The 23,156-nt window shown below is 39.5% G+C and overlaps 5 protein-coding genes across 5 annotated transcripts; 2 read left to right on the top strand and 3 right to left on the bottom strand.

The window, feature by feature from the left end:
* Positions 1–5,346: 5,346 nt before the first annotated feature.
* Positions 5,347–8,878, bottom strand: LOC111796740 (uncharacterized). The gene is made up of 6 exons (XM_023679483.2): positions 8,815–8,878; positions 8,403–8,505; positions 6,401–8,219; positions 6,251–6,328; positions 5,950–6,104; positions 5,347–5,792 (listed from the first exon to the last, which is right to left on the bottom strand). Exons 2-6 carry the CDS (start codon positions 8,493–8,495, stop codon positions 5,634–5,636), a joined length of 2,304 nt encoding a protein of 767 aa, XP_023535251.1. The 5' UTR covers positions 8,496–8,505; positions 8,815–8,878; the 3' UTR covers positions 5,347–5,633.
* Positions 8,879–9,478: 600 nt separating this feature from the next.
* Positions 9,479–12,824, bottom strand: LOC111796743 (uncharacterized). The gene is made up of 5 exons (XM_023679486.2): positions 12,051–12,824; positions 11,814–11,960; positions 11,172–11,639; positions 10,950–11,089; positions 9,479–9,617 (listed from the first exon to the last, which is right to left on the bottom strand). Exons 1-4 carry the CDS (start codon positions 12,822–12,824, stop codon positions 11,009–11,011), a joined length of 1,470 nt encoding a protein of 489 aa, XP_023535254.1. The 3' UTR covers positions 9,479–9,617; positions 10,950–11,008.
* A 99-nt stretch (positions 12,825–12,923) lies between these two features.
* On the top strand, positions 12,924–16,721 carry LOC111796745 (phosphoesterase). The gene is made up of 11 exons (XM_023679490.2): positions 12,924–13,466; positions 13,652–13,705; positions 13,887–13,949; positions 15,024–15,095; positions 15,311–15,367; positions 15,505–15,581; positions 15,714–15,795; positions 15,871–15,987; positions 16,083–16,213; positions 16,324–16,393; positions 16,473–16,721. Exons 1-11 carry the CDS (start codon positions 12,924–12,926, stop codon positions 16,521–16,523), a joined length of 1,317 nt encoding a protein of 438 aa, XP_023535258.2. The 3' UTR covers positions 16,524–16,721.
* On the bottom strand, positions 16,567–18,486 carry LOC111796741 (uncharacterized). Its single transcript, XM_023679485.2, has one exon. The coding sequence runs from the start codon at positions 18,484–18,486 to the stop codon at positions 16,696–16,698; it is 1,791 nt and encodes a 596-aa protein (XP_023535253.1). The 3' UTR covers positions 16,567–16,695.
* LOC111796744 (uncharacterized) lies at positions 18,466–22,687 on the top strand. Its single transcript, XM_023679488.2, has 8 exons — positions 18,466–19,046; positions 19,418–19,552; positions 19,762–19,953; positions 20,081–20,142; positions 20,245–20,402; positions 21,235–21,383; positions 21,513–21,662; positions 22,475–22,687. Exons 1-8 carry the CDS (start codon positions 18,630–18,632, stop codon positions 22,649–22,651), a joined length of 1,440 nt encoding a protein of 479 aa, XP_023535256.1. The 5' UTR covers positions 18,466–18,629; the 3' UTR covers positions 22,652–22,687.
* The last annotated feature ends 469 nt before the right edge of the window (positions 22,688–23,156 follow it).

The following is a 23,156-nucleotide window of genomic DNA, read 5'->3' as shown; positions in this document are numbered from 1 at the left end:
ATTTCCTCTCCATTAACACCAACCCTAACTCATTAGTTTAACCTTTGATCCGAGTGTTCTCTACTACATCAGGGAACTATGATATCAGAGTTCGAATCCCTCCTTACCCACAATCGACCAAAAAGGAAAGAACTTTTCACCTGGGTAAAAAAATTACAATCAGAATAACGGATCCAAAACGAGAGTAACTAGGAAAACCCTGAAAATTCTATGAAAAATTGAAAACGTCCTAGTGAGCGGGGGCGCCGTTTCTAGTGTTTCAACCACCTCTCAATGACGGTCGCTTGAGTGTCAAAACCAAGCGGTGGTGGTTGGTTTTCCTTCGCTTATCCAAATTCACGGTTGTATGACTGACTCACGATTACGAGCGATTCGTGTATTAAAAAATATTTTTATTAATTTATTTCAAGATAGAGTTGCCGGCGGAAGATTGCGGCAAATGGGTATTCAAAGACAGCATTTAAACATGCTTTTTAGATAGGAAAGGCACTGACTTTTATTTTGTTATTATTAAAATAAGACAGCTCTTTCGTCACATCTTGACTTATCTTCCTTATGAATATATATATATATATATACACACATAGATAAGCCTATAAGTATTGGAACATCCAACAAAAACACCTCAAGAACTCTCTTTAATGGCTTATTATCATAAGTTCTTTTGCCTTGTGCTCATATTGTTCTTGTGTTCTTCCTCCATTTCCGAAAGTCGCTTGCTTTCTTCTTCTTCTTCTTTCTCTTCTTCGGCGAATACGAAGAACGAGATCTTTGTAAAGAACGTCAAAGAACTCTTGAAGGTTATCATCGAAGAAAAAGAGAAGCTTGGACGACATTTCGTGTCCAAAAGACTCAGCCCTGGAGGACCTGATCCACGCCATCATTGAACGAAACGTCAGTTGGGAGAGGATTCAAAACATTAACTTTTGAGTGATAATAGTCGGTGTTTTTATCAGTTAAGCTATGCTCGAGTTCTTACGTTTGATTTTGGTTGTGAATTGAGAGAGAATAAATTGTGGGTTTTGTAGACACGAGCGAGATTATATAATTCTATATATATCATATTATTATTCCTCGTAATTTCTCTCGTAACTTCATTTTGTTAGTCGAAACAGTGCCGTTTACTCGATTCTCGAAACTCGACCAATAATTGTGGCGAGCCGAAAGAGAAAAAGTGTATTGCCATTTCACGAAAATTGTGCAAATTCAAAGAATTTATGTGTTTTTTTTGGTTCCATATGATAATGATGAATTTTTATAATTTCCTTTGCCTTTTTGTAAAGAAGATAATGGATTTCTTTTTCTTACCATTGTTATCCTTTTGATATAAAACTAAAGTTTTGACTTTGACGAAATAATAAAAATAATATATACGTTTTTTTCGGTGGTACTGTTGGCTGAGCTATGCTGATACCGACAGTTAATGCTTTACTCAATTTCTGCGTAAAAGAATTTCGAGAATATGACTTTCACACGTATAGTGGTGAATGATTAATGTTTATGTTCAAAAGTATATGTTTTCTATAAGGATTATGATATCATATGGTTTGGCCACTCGATAAAGCGTTCACTATAGTCAACTTTTTTTTTAATAGGCCATGGCCAACATATGGGTGTTTGATAAAACGTTATAAAGCTTTTGTCTTTCCCGTCATTGGAAAGAAAATTTATCGACGTGTCACATTCTTATTGGTTCTTAGTACATCTTATTTGAACTTTCCGCGTTTGATCACACGTAGAAGAAAATCACTTATATAATCAATTTTTACCGATCGATTGTTATACAAGGTGTCACGTATGCACTTAAGCCTATCACCAGTAGATATTGTCCTTTTTGGGTTTTCCAAAGTTTTTAAAACGCGTCTACTCGGGGGAGGTTTCTACGATGTAAAGAAATCTTTGTTCTCCTCTCCAACCGAGGTGGGATCTCACAATCTACTTTTCTTCGAGGCCCGTCATCCTCGCTGACATTGGATCGACGTGGGGTCGAAAGGTATCGATCATGTGAGAACCGACCAAAGGCAAAGAGGGTTTAAACTTGATAATAATAGGATTTGAGGCCTAAAATCTAAGTCGGTTCATTTGTATCTTTTTATTTCTTCTCAAGTGGGCAAAGTATAAAATTTATATCCATTTTCTTCTCTTTCCTTTTCAAAGTGCCTTTCTTTTCACATTATCCTTTACTTTTCTTTTTCTTTTTTTCATTTTTCATTTTAAAAGGTAGAGCGAGAAAATAATTGTAATAATCGGTTATGTATCGCTGTTTGCCTTACGCGTTTTAAAGCTGTAAGACTAATCACGATACATAACGGGTCAAAGTGGATTATATCTGTTACTGGTGTGTTTGAGCTGTTACAAATGGTATTAGAATCAAACATCGAGCGATATGCCAGTGAAGGCGCTAGACCCCCTATACGGGTGGATTGTGAGATCCAATGCTGATCCCCAATATGGGTGGATTGTGAGATCTCACATCGGTTGAAAAGAGGAACTAAGCATTCTGGTGTGAAAACCTCTCCCTAATAGATGCGTTTTCAAATCATGAGACTAACGGCCATACGAACAATGAGTTTGGGCTGTTTCAATAATATTTCTTTTAACTCACTCGAGAATGAATGTAGGGTTTATAAGCTTAATTTTCAAAGACCAAAATAAAAAACTTAAGATACTCGTTTGATGACCATTTAGTTCTTGAAAATTGTGCTTGTTTTCTCACCCGACCATTTAACGCTCGAAATCTTAATCAAACTTTAAAAACAAAATAAGTTTTAAACCTTTTCTTTTTTAGTTTTCAAATCTCGACTTTTTTAATTTTCAAATCTCGACTTGGTTAAAACACTTTTAAAAAATACAAATAAAAAACAAAATAATTTACAAATGAAATATGTCGGCATAGTAAATGGATAAATATAAATATAATAATTAAAAAAAAAAAAAGTAGAATATGATTGACATAATAGAAAGAAAAGGATGCCTTTAATTCCACATTTAAGTGCTTAATTAGTTGTTAAACAAAAGTTGACAAAGATCTTCTTCTAGATTTTGTCTCGATTAAATCTTTAATTACTACTAAAAAAGAAAAATAACTACGTAAAACTCGACACTTCGAGGATACATATATATTTTAAAACATTTTTACAAGTCATTTACGTGACCTAACCGTTCAAGGCATCCCTTTGAATTAATTTTTACCTCGTATATATTAGAGCCTATTGAAATGAATGCGTGATTGAAAAAGATCTCCATAAAAGAAAAAGCATGTTTTTGAAGATGACCGAGATATGTCTTGTTCTTGTTCTTGTTCTTGAACATTTGGTAATGGGTTTGTTGGGTTGGCGTGAAATCGGCCAACTCAACTATAAAGTGATTGATCTGACTATACTACAACTAGGTGATTTTGATCCAAGTTTTTTCGTTTCAATACTTTGTTTGGTGAATTTCAGGTTGTGTTTCTACTTTATCTTCGACGGAATGTTGTTGCAGCATGTTCATTAATCTGTTCGACACTCGTGACATCGTACTAAGTAACAAACCCAAAGTTTGGATCATGTCGTTTTCGTGTTAATGATATTAATGACATAGATCAAGTAAAAGCATAAGCTATGACTATATGTTCATTATTATCATTAACTTACAGTCTTTTCATATCCTAAAAGAGTTTTGAGAAAAAGCAGAAGCTACTTTTTTGTGGATGTGACCAATTTTTTCATGGGAGGGGAGATCTTATCTTGTTTTGAGGCTAAAATATTGACATTTACAGCCTCTAAGAGCATCTCTTCTTTCTTTATAGCCATCTTGTTTGATATGAAACCCCCAATAAACACTCATGGCCCATGTTGTAAGCCTTGTGCTTCTATCATATGCAGAAGAGGTAGCAGGCTTGAGAGGAAGGGTATGCCATCATCATGTCTATCCAAACTGGATAGAGGTCAAGGAGAAAAGGAGAGAAAATGGATAGACAATACAGCAGTAAGGGGCAATAGATAATGCAAGAAAGAGTACATAATGATTGTGAGGTGAGGGAGGAGAACAAAACATTTCTTATAAGAGTATGAAAACCTTTCCCTAGTAGATGCGTTTTAAAAATCTTGAAGGAAACTCCAAATAGGACAATATCAACTAGTGGTGGACTTGAGCGGTTACAAATGGTATCAAAGCCAGACAAGCCCTGAAGGGGGTAGACATGAGACGGTGTGTCAACAAGGACGCTGGGCCCTAAAAGGGGGTGGATTGGGGATCCCACAATGATTGGAGAAAAGAATGAGTGCCAGCGAGGACACTGGGCTCCAAAGGGGGATGGATTGTGAGATTCTACATCGGTTGGGGAGGAGGCCCCGAATGAGGTGGATACTAGACGGTGTGCCAGTAAGGATGCTAGGTCTTGAAGGGAGTGGATTGGGGGGGTCCCACATCGATTGGAGGAAGGAATGAGTGTCAGCGAGGACGTTGTGATGTGAAAACCTCTCCCTAGGAGAAGTTCGAAAGAGAAAACTCAAAGATCGGCTAGTATGACTATTACAGACATAAATGGATAAAAGCAGCTGATAAAGTTACAAAAGGAGATAAAAACTGATGTCAGCTGCTTATCTGATTTCCACTACATGGGAATACTAGGTAGGCAATCAGAACCAAACTAATCTAAGTGGGAGCTTCATCATAAACACTCACAATAACTTATGATTTAGTCAAATTCATCCCCTAGTATGTCAGCATATCAGCCTTTGGAGATAGGCAAAAGACAATCCTTTTCAAACTCCTACAGTAATTCTCGTGCTCCTGTAAAGCTACACTATTTTAGAATCTCAAGAGGATATGGCTAGTCCACTACTTTAATAAAGATATCCAAAAACAGAATCCTGAATGAGACCATTGAATCAACACTCTTTCACATTAGTTTGGCAAAAACACAGTGATGATCTTCTTCACTTCAAAAAAACCAGATCCCCAAAGTCATGTGATTTGAGTTTGAATTTTGTTTATTGGAGCAATGAGAAGTAAAACTATACTACATAGCAGTTCCAGGCTGTCCCGACACGAAGAGACAGAGGCAATCATTCCAATATGATGGCAGTCAGATGCTAATCTTTGTAGTAAAAGTTCAGATGACAATAAAAAGTATACGACAGAGCCACAAAATGCAAAGTTAAGACTTACTGTTTGTCACTTTCTATTTCATTGACATCATGAGCAAAGAATGGGAGCCTGTAAGCTTGAGAGTGGTCGAACGTGGAATGCAATGTCGTCCAAGTGTCTGGATGGGAAGAACGAACACCAAAAGCGCTTCTAATTGTTGAACTCGACAAGCCCACGAGTGTTCTGTTCAAAAGGTCAAACAAAGAGTAGATCTTTCCAAAAAAGATAAAACAAGACAGCTTTATTTACCAAGGATATGAAATTAATTAAAGTATCAAAGGTTCATAGCCCAGAAAGAGTGCCAATATGTGCAAAATTTCTTGCAACTCGTTTATTTAGGAATTTCCAAGGTAACTTATGCACTTCAATAGATAAAGTGATGAACCTTATTCTTGAGTAGGTATTAACAGACGAGCTTCCTCTTCATCTCCAGCATATAAGATTCTCCTCCACCTGGAAACAAGTTTGATTGCCGAGACGAAGTGAATTAGCTGTCTTATTTACAGGAGCTCCCACTCGGAATCGGATGCGTTCTTCTTGTCCGACTTCTGGGAACTGTCTGTGATGGAGTCCAGATCAGTATCTCCATACCAGATTGCTAGCTGTTCATAATCCTTTGCCAACCTCTTTTTGGTAGTAAAAGCATCCTGGATTCTCTTCTATTTTCAGAAAGAAAAGAAAAATAGATCAGAAACGGACGGTAAAAGTTATCGTTAAACATTATCATCTTAAAGAACGAGAGGTGTTTCCAGGTTTTAAATAAACTTAACATTGCAAGATGAAGCTCATATATGTAACTTTAGATAATATATGGACCTTGTAAGAATGGAGCTTTTGGGTTCGGCGAGAGACAGCATGGAGAGCTTTATAGTCAATAACGCCACACTCGTCTTCGACGGTCACCTTATGTCCCAAATCCACTGTTTCCATTTCAAAATCCAGAATATGGCCACTCGAATCATACAGACAACCTGAGAAAAGTTTTTAAGATTGTTGCTTTATTCCTAATGAAAGATTTTCTCCATAGCCAACAGATTGAACTACCACCACATCATAAGAATTATAGATAACAGCCGGGAATTTACAAAATTGTATGAACACAAGCTTTGGGACATACCTACTTCAGTAGAGAAACTTAGAATCCCAGAACCAGTAGATTTGGAAAACTCAACCTGGCTACTGGCATGAGTTCCTGCTGAATCATGAATTGTTTAAGAAAATCATAAGAAAACACACTTATCCTAGGATAGAAGATAAGAGTACAGACCAAGCGATTCAAATGATGATAAGGAGCTTCTGGAGGAGTTAAATCTCGTCTCCGAAGCCTTGTTTCCATTAGATGCACGAGTGACCACTTCGAAAGATGGATGAGATCTACACTCAATGTATGCACGCTGATCGACTGGTTTTTCATGAACGGTGGTACTAGAAAAGTTGTCGACCGAACTTCTGGAAGCAGAAAACGGACCCTTCGGTAGCGGTTTCAGAGAGGAGACTGACTTTGTCTCTTTTACAGTTTCTCCACTAGCTAAAACTACAGAAGCCAGTTCAGAAGAAGTAGCATGTGGAACATTTTCGAAGTACCTCAAATGTGTCTCCATCCTAGGTGATAAGTCAACTAAATTGTTCAACGAGATGCTAGGAGGTTCTCCTACTTTATGGATGGATTCAACATCAGCACCATGAACCGAAGTTTCCTGTGGATTTCGAGTTGAGGTCGCAATATCCCCGTCACGTTCATTACCATAAATGCACGAACTGCCCTTAATCGACTCTTCATCACAATGCAAAGTTAACTCAGTTGATAATTCTAAATTGTCTTGTTCTTTACAACTTGCATCTGATGCCCTATCTATTGAAACTGAAGAAACTTCTTCATTTTTATATTTTACGCTGCTTGATATACGTCTTGGCTGGTTCTTTAAAGGATAACTTGCATCATACTCCAACTCCAAAATGGTATCCTTTTCTAAACTTTCATTAGAGTATGCATCTGTCAAAGCATCATCATTGTTTCTAGCAAGTAGTTCAGGCTCCATTTGCAGATGGTTTCCATTAGAAATCATAGCTTCTTCACTGGGAAGATTCAATAAATAACTTTCAAGATCATCCTCAAAGATAGCATCCTTTACAGGACCCTCATTGAAATCTTTATCTATCAAGGCATGATCGATTCTGCTTGAAGGTACCTCGGACTTCAAAAGCATATTAGAATTATCAGCTTCTTTACTTACGAAGTTTGTACTGCTCCATACATGACTAAGATGTTTGTCGTTCAAATGATCAGCAGCATTAGGTTCCATGATCCCAACCTTCTTTACAAACTCATTGGTGTTTTCATTTGACAAGTCGTCGTCCTTCGACGAGAATCTGGAAGATTCCATTGGCAGATGAGAGTTATCCAAAATAAAAAATTCTTCTCCATTTGTAACTTTAACTTGACAAGATTTATGATTAGCCGTATGGTTCAACGGATCACTAGCATTGAACTCTATGGTCGTATCCTCTTTAGAACTCTTACTTGCATCATTATTTGTCAAAGCCCCATTGTTGTTCCCTACTAAGAGTACATTATCCACCAATTGCAGATCGGAGTCATCAAAAACCGGAGAACAACTTTTATTAATTTCATTAACTTCACGACTTACATTTCTCAGTGATCGATTCAAAGGATCAATAGCATCCGACTCCACGAACGCAAACTTATCAGTCAATGAGCCATCACTTTTCTCCGAAAGTAGTTCATTAACAGGTTTTTCTTTTTTGTTCTCATGTAAACCAGCATTCAACCGAAGAGAAGAACGATTAGGAACTCGAGCAACTTCTTCATTTACAAAGAGAACTTTACAAGAAGCTTGATGATTGATAGTACCATGCCCCACAGATGATTTATCAGCAACATTATGTGCAGATTTTTCTTCATTGTATGACAGTGACTTGAAATATGTACGTCCCCTCGGAGCCACTGCTTTAGCTTCATATTTCACAGAACCCTCTGTAGGAGGAAGTAAACCTTGAACAACATCTAATCTCTTCACATTAACACTTGCTGAACTAACCCGATTTTCAACATATTCAACCTTATCCTGTGCATAAGATCAGTTTAACAGTTTATTCCTACTGCAAACCTCAGCGAAAAATTACTAAATTGCACGACAAAGATGAACGATTCAGTGACACAATCAACCCAATAAGAAAGCTACCACATGAACTATATTGTCAAAATGTTGGATCACATAACGTAAAAAAGAGAAGGAAATGAGGATAACCTGGTTTATAATATTATCCACTTCCTGGCACACTGCTTCAAATTTTTGGAACATGTTTCCAACCCATGATATACCCTTATGTTTCAAATCCATTTTTGTTCACCTGCAAGATTCATAATCCTTATAACCAAAGAACAGTACCACAAGGAATGATTTTCTAATCTTTCAACTCATTGAATGAGAGTTTTGTTAGAAAAAAAAATAACAAAAGATCCTCGAAGTTCTCAGTGTTCTTAAACGATCATAGAACCAAACTGAAGATGGAGCGAAAATATAGAGATTTAAGGCATTCGAGGAGCAGATTCTCAAATTTGATCAGCAGAATCACATTGTTTTGCGAAATTGAATATTTACGCAACATTCACAGAAAGCGAACAGCAGAATCAAAAAGGGGTTGGAAGAAGAAATCAACCTGAGGTGCCGCGGAGGTCAGTCCATAATCATGGGGTTGGATGGGTTGTGTTCTTGATCGGCAGCTGCACAGGAACAGGGTTTTAGTTTATCTTTAAATGGCAGAGGCAAAAGCAGAGACGTTTAATCTCTAAATTATAATATTATTTCAGATTCTAAAAAAACGGTTTTTGGCTCCCAAACTTAGAAATGATTCTTCCTTTATTTTTATTATTATTTTTTTTTTAGAAAATAATTTTTTTTAATTAAATAATTAGTTTAATAATTTTCATGATGAAAAGTAATAGTTTTTATTTTAAAATTATTTATAAGAATTATAGTCAAGGTTGTATTTGAAAAAATGATAAATAATAATAATAATAATAATATTTTTTTGTGTAATAATTAAGTTATTTTAAAAATTATTATTAAATGAAAAAAAAAATCACTAATCAAAATTTTAAATTTGAAACCCATTTGAAAATAAAATAATGTCGGTGTCTCCGTCAAGATATCTGTTCTATGTTTGTTCACTACCATAATCTCGATCAAAATTTATAAATATGCATCGAAAAAGGTCGGGATTCATGAATTTTGACCAGAAATTAACGGGAGTCGATGAATTTCAATCTAAATTTGTTTGAAATTCATGTAATTTGATTCGACTCGATATAAATGAAATGAACTTAAAAAGAAAATTAGAAATGAAAGAAACCGAAACTCTCCTCTCTATTACGTTGTGAATCATCCTTGCCCTGCTCCTCTCATCTTCCGTCGCCATTAGAGACCGACTTGGTTATAACGAGCTTGGGGCTGAGCCAAAACCTGTAGAGATGAGGTGTGTTAATTCTGGTGATCTCCCTTGTAGAGTTGAGTATTGAAAGTTGATATGATACAATTATTCAATGAATCGATTGAAATGTTCATGGTATAGGGAATTTAACGTTATCGTTCTTAGCTAGATGGCAAACATGGTGCCTTCTTATGTAGTATTATCCATGTGATTAGTTCTGTGAGGTCCCACATCGGTTGGAGAGTGGAACAGCGTGGGGAAACCTCTCCTTAGTAGAAGCGTTTTAAAACTGTGAGGCTGACGGTGATACGTTACGGGCCAAAACAGACAATATCTGTTAGTAGTGGGTTTGGGCTGTTACAAATAGTATTAGAGCTACACACGGGGCAATGTGCCAGCGAGAACGCTGGGATCCAAGGGGGTAGATTATGAAGTCCCTTGTCGGTTAGAGGGGGGAACGAAACATTCCTTATAAGGATGTGGAAACTTCTTCTTAGTAGACGCATTTTAAAACCGTGAGGCTGACACCAAAGCGGACATTATCTGCTAACGGTGAGTTTGGGCTGTTACAAATGGTATTAGAGCCAGACACTGGGTCCCAAGAAGGGTGGATTGTGAGGTCCCACGTCAGATAGAGAGGGGAACGAAGCATTCCTTATAAGGATGTGGAAACCTCTCTCTAATGGACGCATTTTAAAACCGTGAGGTTGATGCCAAAGCAGACAATATCTGCTAGCGGCAGGCTTAGGCTGTTACAAATGGTATCGCAGCCAGACACCGAGTAGTGTGCCAACAAGAACGTTGGGTCCCCGGGGGGGGGGGGGGGATTATGAGGTCCCACATCAGTTGGAGAGGGGAACAGGGGAACAGAGCATTTCTTATAAGGGTGTGGAAACCTCTCCCTAATAGACATGTTTGAAAACCGTGAGGCTGACGCCAAATGAACAATATTTGCTAGCGGTGGGCTTGAACGGTTACAAATGATATCAGAGCTACACACCGGGCAGTATGCCAATGAGGACGGTGGGCAAAAAGAGATTTGAATTGTGAGGTCCTACGTCAGTTGGAAAGGGAAACAGAACATTCCTTATAAGGATATGGAAACCTCTCCCTCTCCCTAGCAGCAGGATCGGAGTTTTAAAGGTGACCACGAGAAACCAACATGAGACTCCTAGCTATGCATTTATCAACAACCTAAAGATTCATGAGAAACCAATAGAATGAAGGGAATGGGGGGAGAAAATGGGAGCCAACAGGGCTTCTTTTGAATAGGCCTAAATATCATATCTCACACTCAAAATGCCACAAAACCTTCATCTACCAGTCTAACACAGAAACAACAAGAACAAGAACACTTCACTAACCTTTTTCGAGTCATCTTCTCCGGTATCATCCTGACTGCACCGACGGATTGGTTGTGAACTTAGTCGATCTCAGTAGAGTCATCTCTCACAGGATCATCTACTTCGTTCGTATTATCACCTGCATTGCCAACCGGGTCGTCCTGCAATTCCAGCATTGTTAGTATGAATCAAGAACATGAAAGTTTGAGCATAGGAAGAGATTGATCAAATGAATTAGCATACTTTCAACACGTCTAGCTTCTTTAACGAACAACCATGGCCTTCGCCTTTTAACACGATTGCAGGAAGCTTTTCTATGTCCCAACCAAGAACCTGGCATATAACTAAACTATATGCTCTATGAGCCAGCATCTTTACTTTCAACATCTTAGCAATGTGAGGCTTAACCCGTTTTTTCCCTGTTTTGTTCTTCCCAGGATAAGTTGTATGTCGGAGAAGGCGAACGCACGTCTTAAAACTCCTCAACGTTTTCTTTCCCGCTCCTTCACAAACTAAACACGAAAATTCTCCATCATCATACTTGTTCTTGTAATATCTTCTCAAGCTTTCATTCTCAATGAACAGCTTTAAAAAGAATTTGAACTCTTCGCGTTCCTCGATTGCGTTGTTTTCACTAACATCGTCGTCAGCCATAGATGTCAAGGAGGCAGCAAAAAATTCTTCACATGCTTCCATAATCGACTCGGGTACCTGCAACACATTCAACTGTATCAGCTCATCAGCAGAAACTACATGTTTTCGGCATTCGGTTACGACTGCCGAGGAATCATTGTTCTTCGTTTTCTAATGAACATAAGACAAGACAATTGCATGATCATCAAGAACACCTCAACTGATTCATATAAAGGAAGTAAATGAACTAACCTCGCCAGAAATCAAATCTTCAGCTGTCTTTTCTTCCTCCCATTTCTGTTCATTCTTCATATCAATTTCATCATTCAAAATGGCTACATTTTCATTATGAACCCAAGAATCATGTTCTTCAGCCACCTGATTTTCCTCTGGCTGATCCTACAATACATTATAATCGAAAGCAATTTTGTATTGAATGCCATTATAAACAAGTTCAAGTTCAAACACATGGGCAGACCAGTAAAGTACCTTGAAATCTCCAGAATTGGCTAATGATCGACTGAGAGGCTCGCCATTCAACACAATGGTTGGAAGTCGATCAATATCCCAACCAAAAACCCTGCATACGGCCTGTCCAAAAGCCCTATGAGCCACCTTCTTCTTCGTTCTAGATATCGAATTCGAATGATGAACAAGCCCAATGCAGTTCTTAAACCTTTTCCCAGATTTCTTCTTCCCCATTCCATCACAAACCAAGCAACAAAACAACCCATCTTCAGAATTCTTCTCGTAATAGCCCCTAAGTTCATCATTCTCCATAAACAGATTCAAAAAGAATTTGTACTCTTCACTTTCCATAATCTCCCCATCATTCCCCTCTTCCTCCTCCACCTCTTCATCACTCCCTGAATCGGCATTTCTAATGAGAAATCTCCGGCAAGCCTCGATACCCTTGTACTGCAATTGCAACGCCACACGATTTGCTCGCTCTTCAGACGACACCAGCCGAGCCGCCGGAGTAGCACAGGGCATTGGCGGCCACCCAGATGACGTCGAGGGCTGATTTTGCACTGGCTCCGGGCAGGGCCATTCGGGGCCGGTGTCTTGTAATGGCTCGAGGCGTGGCTTCTTCTTCTTTTGCTTTCGATTCTTTGTGTCTCTGGGTCTCTTATTCGTAGCAGCGGCGACGGCGGTGGATAAATAATAGCGAGTGGGCTTAGGGCCCCTCGGCGGACCTCGCCGCCACAGAGAGTGAAGATAGAGAACCTCTTCGGTGAGTCTTTCCTCGGAGTAGGGATTCATTGGTGGAAAGATGACGGAATCAAGAGTAATGGAGGTTGGGGATCATCGCTCTTGTCTCATCCTCTCCGATCATAAATCACAAATAGGCGCTTATGATTTATGTGCTCTCTCTCTCTCTCTCTCTATATATCTCTCTCTCTCTATATATATATCTCTCTCTCTCTATATATATCTCTCTCTCTCTATATATATATATCTCAATTAGAATTTAGAAGGGGAATTTCGTCGCTCGTCGTCTTCTACCTTGTGCGTTCTACCCTCGTCCGTACGCTGATCGGCTCCACAGTCCGTACCAGTCATATGACCTACTGTAACAACCACATACTTTCTTCCCTTCTTCAAATTCCCAACTCCCCACTGAGCCATTTCTCTCGTTTCTCTTCTCACAGTCGCCGTATTTTCTTTCAAGGTTCATCAATGTCTACATCTGCTGTAAAAATTGTTGCCGAGTACGCCAAGTCGAATCGTTCTACATGCAAGAACTGCTCCAAAACCATTCCTGCAAAGGCACTGAGGTTGGGTTTTGTGAGCAGAGATGGGCGGGGATTCGACATGACCCGTTGGTTTCATTCTGATTGCGCTTCTTTTGGTTCCGACCCTGTTTCTTCCGCCGACAAGATTAATGGGTTCGCGCTCTTGAAGGCATGTTCGAATACAAAACTTCAGTAGTGTCTGTTTTCGATTCTTTGAAATGGGGAAACGTTGACTGTTCATCCAGGGAAAGAGATGTTGTTTTTTACAGGGTTCGCTACCTGTTTGATAAAATGCTTCTAAGATTCAAACTGTGTTCATTCTATCTGCTTGGTTTTGTTTGCTTTTCTTTACAGGGGGATGACCAGGAAGCTCTGAAGAAATTAGTTAGCAGAAGCCATGAATCTAAGGTGACTGTTATGCCCATCAGTTCCAGTTTGGGTCTGGATTGATCTAATGTTAGGTTTTCATGAATTGGGTGTCATTTGAGCGATCATTATGCATTGTTTGGTTGAATATTTTCTTTGATTCAATGGTTTATGTGTCTATAATCTTCTCATTTTGGCTACTCAATGCACCTTCAATAAACAGGTCCGCAAAAGGGATGAGGATGAAGAAGATGGCATTGAAGAAAGAGATCAAAAGAAAGTCGAGGTATGCATCTGGAAACTGATGCCCTTTGTAGAGTACTGAACAATGTGACATGCTGCTATAGATTTCTAGTTGTAGCAACCGTTGAAATCATTTTTCTGAGTTCATATCCATTTGAAGTCATACTTTCTTGATATCCATCTAAAACTGAAAGAAATAATTTGGTTTAGCTACTGAGTTGGAAAGTGGAATGGAATCCGTTGAATAAAGCCTCTGCAATTGTAACATCTCGAGACCACCGCTAGTAGATATTATCCGCTTTGGCCCATTACGTATCGCCGTCAGTCTCACGGTTTTAAAACACGTCTACTAGAGAGAGATTTCCACATCCTTGTAAGGAATGTTTCGTTCCCCTTCCCAATTGATGTGGGATCTCGAAATCCACCCCCCTTGGGGGCCCAGCATCCTCGCTGGCACACCGCTCAATGTCTTGCTCTGATACCAATTTGTAACAACCCGAGACCATTGCTAGTAGATATTGTCCACTTTGGCCCGTTACGTAGCACCGGCAGCCTCACGGTTTTAAAATGCGTTTACTAGGTAGAGATTTCCACACCTTTGTAAGAAATGTTTCGTTCCCCTCCCAATCGATGTGGGATCTCACAATCCACCCCCCTTGGGAACCCAGTGTCCTCGCTGGCACACCGTTCAATGTCTGGCTTTGATATCAATCTGTAATAACCCGAGACCACCGCTAGTAGATATTGTCAGCTTTGGTCCATTACATATTACCGTCAGCCTCACGGTTTTAAAACGCGTCTACTAAGGAGAGATTTCCACACCCTTGTAAGTAACGTTTCGTGATTGCCTTATAATCTGGATTTTGAATTGGTTTTCTTAACTCGTTAACTTCGCTCAAATCTTCATCCTATATGATTTCCTTGCTTATTCTGGCTGCAGCACTTGCTTTCTTGTTTATTGTCTCTAGATATCTGTTCTATGCTCTCTCTTATCTTCCCCATTTTGTACTTCCTTATTCTTTAATGATTCTATAGCTCTGTTCTACATGTTTACTAGCAAAAGTGTAAAGCTATCTAATATAATACCTTTATTTTTTATCAATTCTATTATTTGCAGTTGTCTGCCTCTAGTTTGCTGCCAAAGTTAGACCTTGTCCTTACAGCTTCCAACATAAAGACCAAGTATAAGGTAGGATCCAATTACTGTTTCATTCTCATTACTAGCTGCCTTTGTCCCTTTTCCTTTACTGAAATGGATTTGTTAGCTACATGAACTCACTTGAGCATAGCTAGTTTAGGGGCCCCGACGACATTTCCTTTTAAGCTGTGGCGTCGGGGACATTATTTTGCTCTTACGTAGTCCTAAGCATGATGCATACATAACTAAGCTGTTGAATGATTCAGGACGCTACACTTTTACCTAAATGGAAGGCATTCCAGACACTCATCTTTCTTGAGCAGGTAAAAAGTAAATTATTATAAGCCACCATGTTGATTCTGATCGATCAACATGAACACTCATGAATGAAAATTTAATCGAATCTTTATTTCTTCTGGTGAAACTCTCTGGATTTGTTTCAATTTATTTGTTTTTTCAGGATGATGGGTTACATCATTCAAGTAAAATAGCTGCATTTGATTTTGATGGCTGTCTAGCAAACACATCTGTCAAAAGGTAAGGCTTTTTCTGATGCAGAAGTTTGAAAGGTTTGGTTATAGGTCAGAAGCATTTTTTTTCTTAGAAAGTAAACACTTGCCAAGTTTTTTCGATAACATTATCCTTGCGATTGGGGCGTTTTAATTTCAGAGTAGGTGCTGAGGCGTGGTCTCTGATGTACCCTTCCATACCACAAAAACTCCAGAGCTTGTATAATGAAGGCTACAAGCTGGTTGGTCAATCTTCCTCCATGAATCATGCTTAATGGCTCTCGAAAATATTATTCATTACTATAACTATTAAGCAGGTAGTATTTACGAACGAATCCAACATTGAGAGATGGAAGAACAAGAGACAGGTCGCTGTGGACTCCAAACTTGGGCGTCTCGATAGTTTTATTAGTCGAGTCAATGTCCCAGTTCAGGTAAATACCAGACCAGACTCACCAGAAGACACATTGCAATTGCAGCCATGTTGAATTGTGAGTGTATGGTGTTGTTTTGTTGCCTGTGGATGCAGGTGTTTGTTGCCTGTGGAATTGGAGGCGGATCGGGTAAATCCGAAGAGGATCCCTTCAGGAAACCAAAACCTGGGATGTGGCAGATCATGGAGAACCACTTCAATGGCGGCATCCCCATTAATCTAGACCAGTTATTTCTCTCACTCTCCCTCATTATCTTTCATTTGGAAGAAGATTTGATATTTTAACTAATGAACTATGCCTATGTTGTTCATCCTGGTTCCTGGTTCCTGTTGACAGATGTTTTTACGTGGGGGATGCAGCTGGGAGAGCTAAGGATCACAGTGATGCTGATCTCAGATTTGCCCAGGTACTACTAATTTCTCATACTAACAGCAATAACATAGCTCAGGCCAACATCTTGAATCTGTTTTATTGCCATTTTGCAGGTCATTGGGTTGAAGTTTTATGTTCCTGAAGAATTTTTTGTTGAGGAATAATTTAATTTACCTTTCACCAGCCTAGAACAAGAAGAAAACTGTGTAGTAGCAATAGCTTTGTAATGAATTACTTCAGTGGAGCATTGTGAATTCAGGCACATCTTTTAGAACTAAATTTTACAAACCTATGACTCTTGTATTCTATTCTGAAAATGAATGCAATGAGATGAGATCATACCCCGATTTCACCTTCCAAAATGGCATGCCTTGTCAATACAATTTCCTTCACAAGGTTTCTGTAAGTGAAAGGCCTGACTGTAGATCTCAAGAACAGCTCTGGAGGAATTTGGCTTTTCTTTATCTTCTTCCTCCATGGCCCATACCCTATACGTTCCCATTCTTCTGGTTTCACTTTTGCTCTCTTCCCTCTCAATTCTGTCTCATCCCCATCTTCTTCCATGGCCTTCCTACTTCCCGCATTCCGCCCCTTCTGCTTCTCGTAAAATTCATCACTCGCTTCTTCACTGCGTTTCAACAGCTTCTCCAGTTCTTCTGGACTACTTATCGCCTTCCTGAACCGTTCATCCCAATAATCCTCATCTTCTTCCTCGTTTTGATGCTCTCCTCCATCTTCCTCGTCCTCCGCTTCTTCGTTTGTCTCCATCACCACATCCTCGGCCTCATCTTCATAGTCATGGTCATTGTCATCATCAGTCTCAATCCACTCCATGATCACATTTTCGTCACTGGGTCGATTCTCGCTGTCGTCGTCCGGGGCATCACAGCCCAACTCCTCCTCCTCCAACTTAGCTTTCCACTCTTTTGTATATGGATGCAGCAGTGGAACAGGGTGGTTAGTCAAAAGAAACTCTAAACACTTGGATTTCTTCTCATCACTCAGCTTCTCATATGCATTTGCAACATCATCCACAAATGCCTTTGGATTTACCCTCAAAATCTTACACAGCCCACCAAAATATGTCACCCATTCAACATTTCCTTCATCATCCTGCAACTCAAACAGAACATCTTGCTCTGTTTTGGGATCGAGAAATGGCATTAACGCCTGGAAAAACTCTGCCTGAGGCTCAAATCTGCATTGGTAAACAGGCTTTTTCACATATATGATATCAGGTCTCATCCATGCTGCACATTGAGTTATATTCTTTCTTGACTTATTTCCAAGCCGACCCATCAAGCTCCATTTGTCCAACCTTTCTTCTTTACCAGCTTCAAGCACAACCTCTGCAATCAAAGTCCACTGCTGCCATGGCAGCTCCGAAATCCTCCACCGTGGGTGCCTCACGAACACCCAAAAGTGCTGAAACCCTTTGCTCCTGTCCATTCGCTGCAATCCCTCGCTGAAATCAGAAGCCATTTCTGATTGCTCGATCTTCTCCCACTCCTCGTGATCCTTAACCTCGCGGATCATCGTAACTCGCTCGTCCGTAAACCGACCACGAATAGGCTCCCCGATGACGACTCCACGCCACGAATACGGACCGAACTCGCCGTACTTGTACCAGTCATGGGGATGCCGCAGATTCGGGTCGTCTTTCTCCATGAATCGAACCATCCGATCGTAGCCAAGGCCAATCTGCTGAAGCTCATCCTCACTAAAGTTATCCGCATAGTTACTGTTCGAGTTCTTACGGCGGTAGAAATGGGACTCGGCAGGCTTCTGGCTCTTCCGACGGACATTGTTCCTCAACTTCCGCCGGAACTCAGCGTTGCCTTCTATCCGGCCGGGAGAAGGCCCTCCACCCTTCTTCTTGCTCCGGCCGGCGCATGTACGAATGTCTGGACGGGAGTTTGCAAATGGAAACTGCGAAATTTGGCGAAAGATCGGAAGAACAGAAGCATTTGGAAGACCGGATATAATGGTGAGTGGCTTACGGGTTTTATGGGATTTTAGGGTTAGGGTTTGAAGAAGAGGATTGGAGAATGGTGTGAGGGAGGTGGAGGGGAGGAATGGCGATGAAGGGTTTAGGGTTTTACAGAGAGGGAACTGTGAAGTGGCCATTTTCACAGTTTTGGAAACATTGAAAACAGAGCAAAGAAGATAACGTTGATGTGTATTTATTTACAACATTTTTTAATTAATTTTCCAAAATAAATGATAACGATAATTGAGTTCTAATTTCTTATTATTTCGCGGCATCTTATATGAGCCCTAGCTCAGTTTCAATTTCATCGCCATTAAAGCAAAGGATTCAAGGTTTTTTCTTCCCGGCAATGGCGAGACGACCCTACACCACGGTGTTGGGCTGCATAACTTGCGAGGAGCTCGATGATTTTGGCGCTGGGAAGGAAGGCTGGCTCGTCGACAACCCTAATCTTATATGCGCCCTCGATTCGCACTTTCTGGCGCTGGCCAATCGATCTATCATCCTTGTTCTTGGTTGGGCGGGTTCCGATGGATATAAGGTGAAGATCAGGCCTTCTGATTTGTCTCCGATCAAAGCGGAGTACATCTCCGCTTTAGAATGGTTGGTGTTCGATGAATTTAAGGTGCTTTTGGTCGGGACTTCTTGTGGGTATTTGCTGATTTACTCCTCAAATGGGGATTTGATTCTCAAGCAGGTAGTCCCTTTTCATCATCGCGCGATCACTGTTCTTAAATCTATGACAAAAAAATCAAAATCTGGTTTCTATCAACAGAGATGTTTGACTAAGAAAGCATTATCGTTTAGCTTATAGGTTTTGTATGATCTTTCACCTGGGAAGATGCTGGTGGAATGGTAGATGTTCTTATTTATTTGATCAATGTTTTCGTAGTTTAGAATCCAGATGCCAATATGATTGTTGGCGTTCATATCTTCAAGATTTCACAAAATTTGCAATTTCCTGACATCATTTGAGGAATGTATTATGAACTTGATTTTCTTGGACACCGAATATGGCTCCAATTTTTCATTGCTGATGGATTTTATTGCTAATTTGTGGGTTTTTAGATGATCCATCCTGGAAGAATTCTAAAGATTAGGGTTCATGGTTCGAAGAGAGATTCATCCCATGAATCTTTGTTCGAGGAGGTTTCGGTTGCTATGCCCGGTGTAATTGCTCGCATTGAAGCATCTGATATTCAGGTTCTTGCTACCTTCCTTAATTACTAATAGCGTAGCTTTAGATTCTTGTGTTGTTGAGATAATCGTTCATAACCTCTGTGCTCTACAGCCAGATATGTTCTTCATCATAACCTCTGTGCTTCAACTTAAGGAAACATTGCCTCTGCCTTTATGGATCTTGATATGTTTTGGACTAGTATAACATAGCCTGACACATGCTTTGGTCACAGAACACACTGCAAAAATGGTTTGAAGAATCGAAGGCACGTTTTCGGGATCCAAAATCAGACAGTCGAGATACGGAGGATTCTGGAAATTCTTTTGAAAAGTTAGCCTATCAAGTATGGAATGTCAGCAAATACGGTTCTTGTGCCGATGCAGCAATCGTCGGTGTTATGCCTCCGCCATTGATGGAACTCCAGGTAAAAGAATGGCCTCGTTATTTCATGGGAAAAACTAGGAGACTGTTTCTAGGAGCAGTGCTTATGTCGTGGAAGCTCTCTGAAATTATTCTGGTATTTGAATTCAGCTGCTTTTATTGTTGGGCAGTCGAGTGAACGTTATTTTTGTGCAGTCACTGTTGGAAAGGATGCTGTAATTTCAGCATTCAGGTCAGTTTGTCTGGTTTTTTGCTATTTATGATTCTGAAGTTATTGTGTACAATGACATTATTGTTACATTTTGTATACTTTGTGGTGGCATCATGTAAAAAGACTGTCTGAAGACAAGAGCAGGTCTTTAGTTGGAGCCATTTTATCAAAAGTTGTCCCTGCAACATTTTCAACAATAGCTTCGTTTTCGAAAGTGATTTGGCGAAGAGAACCAAAAACATCTAAAAAGCCAGATGCGAAGGGTCAAGATTTTGCTCGAGGTGCGTGTTGATTCTAGTAATTGATCATTATAATGCATGCTTACTAACTATCGATTTCCTAAGATTCTATGACTCGTTTCGCTCGAATTATTTTTTCAAGCAAGCTTGACGTACAAAGATATTAAATTATGTATTTGTGATTGTGAACTGTGAGATCTCGCATCAGTTGGAGAGGGGAACGAAGCATTCCTTATAAGGGTGTAGAAACCTCTCTCTAGTAGACGTGTTTTAAAATCTTGAGGCTGAGGGCAATACGTAATGGGCCAAAGCTGATAATATTTGCTAGCGGTGGGGTTGGGTTGTTACAAATGGTATTAGAACTAGTCATTGGGTGTGTGCCAGCGAGGACGCTGGCCCCGAGGGGGTTGGGTTGTTACAAATGGTATCAGAACTAGTCATTGGGTGTGTGCCAGCGAGGACGCTGGGCCCCGAGGGGGGTGGATTGTGAGATCTTATATCGGTTGGAGAGAGGAATGAAACATTTCTTATAAGAGTGTGGAAAGCTCTCTCTAGCAGATGCGTTTTAAAATCGTGAGGCTGACGGCGATACGTAACGGGCCAAAGAGAAGTTAAATACTTAGTTTATCATACAATATTGGTTTAAAGGTTTATTATGAGCATTTTTAGTTCAAATGCGGTATTTGTTATTGTTGGTAACTTCTGCTCATTACGGTTTTCTTTCTCCTTCTTTATCTTTATGAGTCCTGTGCTTAGTATTGAGTTCATGCCACTGTTAGATACATGATGCTCGAGTGTTCTAACAGCTACGCATCAGCTATTGCACAATTTTTACAAAAATTTTAGGAACTTCTTGGCATCATGATTGCTGCAGCCTCTTCTTTGACGTGCTTGAAGGACCATCCAAGGAAGGGTGAGAAACTGACTTTGTCTCCAAGCGGTACGTTGGCAGCAGTTACGGATTCACTGGGTCGAATATTGCTCCTGGACACGCAAGCTCTTGTCGTGGTTCGGCTATGGAAGGTCATCCTTTTTATTTTTACTTAGATATATATATCATTTCACAATCTCTGCTCGAACGTTTCAAAGTGAACCCGCGATTAACATTTGGTTCCTCTTTCTCCTGAACAAACTCCTTAAAATGAAATACAGGGATATCGTGATGCTAACTGTCTGTTCATGGAGATGTTGATCAATAGAGATACTGCATCATCAAGTTCTAATTCCATAGAGTATGAACCTGCAAAGAATGATTACTGCTTGTGTTTGGCTATTCATGCACCAAGAAAGGGGATAGTTGAGGTACTTTTTCCACTCGAATTGAGTTTACTCTTTACATCTTCTCAAGTGTTCTTTTGAACGTTCTTGACAGTCATTTTTCGCTTTGTGTGAGATCTCACGTCAGTTGGAGAGGGGGACGAAGCATTCTTTATAAGGGTGTGGACACTTCTCCCTAGTAGATGCGTTTTAAAAACTTGAGGGGAGACCCAAAAGAGAAAAACCCAAAGAGGACAATATCTGCTAGCGGTGAGTTTGGACTCTTACACTTGGAGTCCAAGTCAGACTATGATATAAAAGTTAATACGATTTGCACCATTGGAATATAAAACACAACCTTCTTAGTTCTTAGTGGATAACATTACTTTTAGTGTGAGATCCTACATTAATTGGAGAGATGAACGAGTGCCAGCGAGGACATTGGGGGAGTGGATTGTGAGATCCCATATGGAGAGGCGAACAAGTGCCAACGAGGACGCTAGACCCTGAAGGGGGGTGGGGATTGTGAGATCCCATATCGGTTGGGGAGGAGAACGAAACATTCTTTATAATGATGTGGAAATCCCTTCCTAACAGACATGTTTTAAAAACCTTAAGGGGAAGTTCGAAAGGGAAAGCCCAAAAAGGACCATATCTGCTAGCGGTGGATTTGAGCTATTACATTTAGATTATAGCAGAGACAAACGGACTACCCTCCACACTAGGATTAAAAAAAGATGCTCTTTTTGTTTATAATTCTGCATTTGTGCGAGCATACGAGCAAAAGTTCGTAGATTTAAAGCATAGGCTTAGGGTTCTCCCAAGTGACTGAAAATGATTTGTGTGATCTACGGCAGATATGGCAGATGAGAACAGGTGGTCGACTCCGAACCATTCGATGTGCAACGGGTAGCAAACTACTGCAACCATCCTCCAGGTTTGGATCGTCCATAGCTTCCTCTTATATCCCCTTGGAAGTTTTGTTATTAAATGGAGATTCTGGTCAAATTTCTGTTCTAAACCGAATCCTTTGATGAACTTTGAAACAGATTGAATCATTCATTCTCTCATTTCTTGATACTCAAAAAAAAAAAAAAAAAAAAAAAATAAATTAAATTAAATTTATTAGTTTAATTTTTTTTATTGGGAAGCTAAAAGAAATATTAATTGTAACTCGATAATTTAGTAATCATGAACATACAAGAATATTTTTTTTATTCTTAGACTTAGTTCGTTAACAAAAATGAAATTGAAAGCTTAGAATATATTATATCATCTCCAAAATTGAATTTCCAAATATCCTCAAATATTTCATTTTCATTTTTTTTTTTTTTAATTTCGAACCCCGCAATTTTAGAAACAAAAGTTTTTGCCTTGTGCAACTAAAGATGTCCACAAGGCGTCTCTATTTTCGAGAAAAGAGAAAATTTTCATTTATTTTTATGGGATCGAGGTAGGAGACCGAATTTTCTAGGTAATTTTTCTCTCATTTATTTTTTAAAAAAATAGTTATATTAAAGTTTGCACTATATATATATA

Source organism: Cucurbita pepo, chromosome 6 (assembly GCF_057944985.1).
Source record: "Cucurbita pepo subsp. pepo isolate OVF chromosome 6, ASM5794498v1, whole genome shotgun sequence".
Lineage (NCBI taxonomy): Eukaryota > Viridiplantae > Streptophyta > Magnoliopsida > Cucurbitales > Cucurbitaceae > Cucurbita > Cucurbita pepo.
This window is presented reverse-complemented; position numbering and strand designations above follow the sequence as displayed.

Coding starts and splice junctions, on each gene's coding strand:
- LOC111796740 (XM_023679483.2), bottom strand. CDS start 8,495: ATGGATTTGAAACATAAGGGTATATCATGGGTTGGAAACATGTTCCAA. Junction 8,220..8,402: donor TGGATAATATTATAAACCAG/GTTATCCTCATT, acceptor TCTTATGCACAG/GATAAGGTTGAATATGTTGA. Junction 6,329..6,400: donor ATCATCATTTGAATCGCTTG/GTCTGTACTCTT, acceptor TTCATGATTCAG/CAGGAACTCATGCCAGTAGC.
- LOC111796743 (XM_023679486.2), bottom strand. CDS start 12,824: ATGAATCCCTACTCCGAGGAAAGACTCACCGAAGAGGTTCTCTATCTT. Junction 11,961..12,050: donor CCAATTCTGGAGATTTCAAG/GTACTTTACTGG, acceptor AATGTATTGTAG/GATCAGCCAGAGGAAAATCA. Junction 11,090..11,171: donor AGAAGCTAGACGTGTTGAAA/GTATGCTAATTC, acceptor CTGGAATTGCAG/GACGACCCGGTTGGCAATGC.
- LOC111796745 (XM_023679490.2), top strand. CDS start 12,924: ATGTGCTCTCTCTCTCTCTCTCTCTATATATCTCTCTCTCTCTATATA. Junction 15,582..15,713: donor GCAAACACATCTGTCAAAAG/GTAAGGCTTTTT, acceptor TTTTAATTTCAG/AGTAGGTGCTGAGGCGTGGT. Junction 15,988..16,082: donor GAGTCAATGTCCCAGTTCAG/GTAAATACCAGA, acceptor CTGTGGATGCAG/GTGTTTGTTGCCTGTGGAAT.
- LOC111796741 (XM_023679485.2), bottom strand. CDS start 18,486: ATGGCCACTTCACAGTTCCCTCTCTGTAAAACCCTAAACCCTTCATCG.
- LOC111796744 (XM_023679488.2), top strand. CDS start 18,630: ATGAGCCCTAGCTCAGTTTCAATTTCATCGCCATTAAAGCAAAGGATT. Junction 19,047..19,417: donor GGGATTTGATTCTCAAGCAG/GTAGTCCCTTTT, acceptor GTGGGTTTTTAG/ATGATCCATCCTGGAAGAAT. Junction 21,384..21,512: donor TCGTGGTTCGGCTATGGAAG/GTCATCCTTTTT, acceptor AATGAAATACAG/GGATATCGTGATGCTAACTG.